This window comes from Spinacia oleracea, chromosome 2 (genome assembly GCF_020520425.1).
Source record: "Spinacia oleracea cultivar Varoflay chromosome 2, BTI_SOV_V1, whole genome shotgun sequence".
Lineage (NCBI taxonomy): Eukaryota > Viridiplantae > Streptophyta > Magnoliopsida > Caryophyllales > Amaranthaceae > Spinacia > Spinacia oleracea.
Window position 1 is genome coordinate 88,042,848 of NC_079488.1, and position 2,391 is coordinate 88,045,238.

General features: G+C 38.8%; 1 protein-coding gene across 1 annotated transcript; it reads right to left on the reverse strand.

Moving 5' to 3' along the window:
- Positions 1–910: 910 nt before the first annotated feature.
- LOC110791351 (protein S40-6) lies at positions 911–2,160 on the reverse strand. Its single transcript, XM_021996098.2, has one exon. It carries the CDS (start codon positions 2,100–2,102, stop codon positions 1,479–1,481), a length of 624 nt encoding a protein of 207 aa, XP_021851790.1. The 5' UTR covers positions 2,103–2,160; the 3' UTR covers positions 911–1,478.
- Between the last annotated feature and the right edge of the window lie 231 nt (positions 2,161–2,391).

The window sequence follows — 2,391 nt, forward strand, 5'->3', positions numbered from 1 at the left end:
ACCGTGCATAGAGTACCATAGTAATATGGAGAATTGGAGATAAATGGGCTCACATATTTCCAAAATTTATGAACTCCACTAAATTCAAGAGAAAAATAATTTATGATATTTTGTCCACTAGTGGACAAATCAAAATTTCATACAGAAAAAAAGAAGATATTTCAAGATCACACAATTGCAAATGAACATTTACAATTGTGTCATAGATTGTTGTCTTCTTTTGCAACACAAGATATGTTGGGGAAGCAACCACCGCCACTACCATTCAAAACAGAATCCGTGCAAAATAAATAAAAAACAAAAGTATGCACGTAAATAAATTATACGGAGTATTATCTCACATCCTAATACGAATTATTTTTTATACATCATGAGCTGACATAATTCGTATACATTATGATCCGACATGGAAAATGCACATGCTCATACGCTACCCATAAGGCCATAATGTATACTCTGTAATACACAAAGCTCCGAGCAATCTATTACGGGGTATACATAACTTTTGATATAGCCACATTGGATAGAATTTGGTCCGAGCAATCTATTACGGAGTATGTTCCTTTTGGATATAGCCATATTGGATAGAATTTGCTATTGCCTATTTGTCTTATCCTTTAGTGCTTACTACAATTGTTAAATCCCAATAAAAATACAAGTATAATCTATGATATTTTGTCCGCTAGTGGGATAACTATTCAAAAGCCATAACAAAAAAGGAATATTCTAAGGCTCACACAATGCAGATGAGCATTTCCAATTGTATCATAGATTGTTGTCATCTTTTGCAACACAACTACACAGTCACAACTCACAACTCACAAGGTATGTTTGGTGAAGCAACCACCCCACTACATTACAGTACAAATTAACGTTCCATCATCCATGCAAATTAACCAAAAGAACTAAATTAAAATTAAAAACCAATACACATAAATTGCATTAGAGAGCATTTATCTTACACCCAGGCATTTACACTGTGAGTCGACAGTCGACACTTGAAATGCAAACGTTGTAACCCGCAAGGCATACATGATAGTCTTTGCAAATTGCAATTGCCTTATCCTTTTGATCTACACTACTAAACATAGATCAAACTAAAATCAGTAAATTCCCACAATTTAAAAAGACTAATACATTTACCATAGTGTTACGCAACTTAAAAAGACTAATACATTTACCATAGTGTTACGCAACTTAAAAAGACTAATACTTCGTATAACCTTATCTTTTTACCAAAAGTACAACCAAAAATAAATCAACCTTAGCAAGTTACCATTCATACGCAATCTCCCACCAGAATTACTAGCTAGTGTCTATCTACCTATATTTACTCCTCTCTTTTTCTTTTTCTTTTTCTTTTTCTTTTTAATTTTTTTGAGTCATAATGAAAGTGGTAACCAAAAAACAAACAACTTCCATTCACCAACCTCCCTCAAAAAACGGAACTAACAAAAAAACACCAGAAATTTTCCAAATTAGTCCATAAAACCAGTTTGGCGCCACACGGCGTTACGGACTTGCCTCAGATCTCTCCCTTTCAGCGTCCTTCCCACGCCTTCTAGCACCGACGACGTCGATTTCAGCTTCATCGCGACGATCTCGTGCGGCGGGAGCATCTCCTCTTCTTCCTCATTTTCTCTCTCCTCGGAAAATCCGTCCAATTGACGGAATTTCTTCGGTTTCCGCATCATCGACGGCACATTCATCGGAGCAGAGTGCTGGAACTTTCTGCATGGAACGGATTGAGCCAAATCACCGGTGATAATTCGTTGAGGAGTCTTAGGGATCGTGCGGAACGGAGTCGGCGGCGGCGGAGGGGCGAGGCGGTTTCCGCAGTCGTCAGGCAGGGCGGCAAGGATGCCTGATTTCACGGAACAGCGAAACGCTAAGGTACGGCGAGATTCCGGTGAGATAGAGGAATGAATTGAATCGGACGAGTCGGTGAGTCCGCCTCCTCCGGTCCAGAAGAGGTCCGCCTCGGTCAGCTCATCGCCGGAATGGTCGGCGGAGGAAGCGTTGGTGAGAGAGAATGCGGCTAAGAAGCGATCGGAGGAAGTGGTTTTCCGGTGACGGTGGTAATTAACGCCGTTAGTCTCCATAATTTAGGATTTTTGAGGAGTTTGGTGAGAGGAGAGAGAAAATTAGAAGGGAAAGTGGGAGAGAGGATTGAATTTATACAAAATGGAGATAAAGACGTGGCGGAAAGACGCAGTGTACAAGAGAAGGGAAGTCCTTGGTAGTCGTCATCTTTTTCGAACTTTTTTTTTTTTCCAAAAAAAGTTTCAATTTTGAATTGGTTTTGTTTGGTAGTATAAGAAAAAATTTTACAAATTTTTATATAAGGCGTTAAAAGACCATATTTGTGTCATATAAGTTAAAGCAATGAAA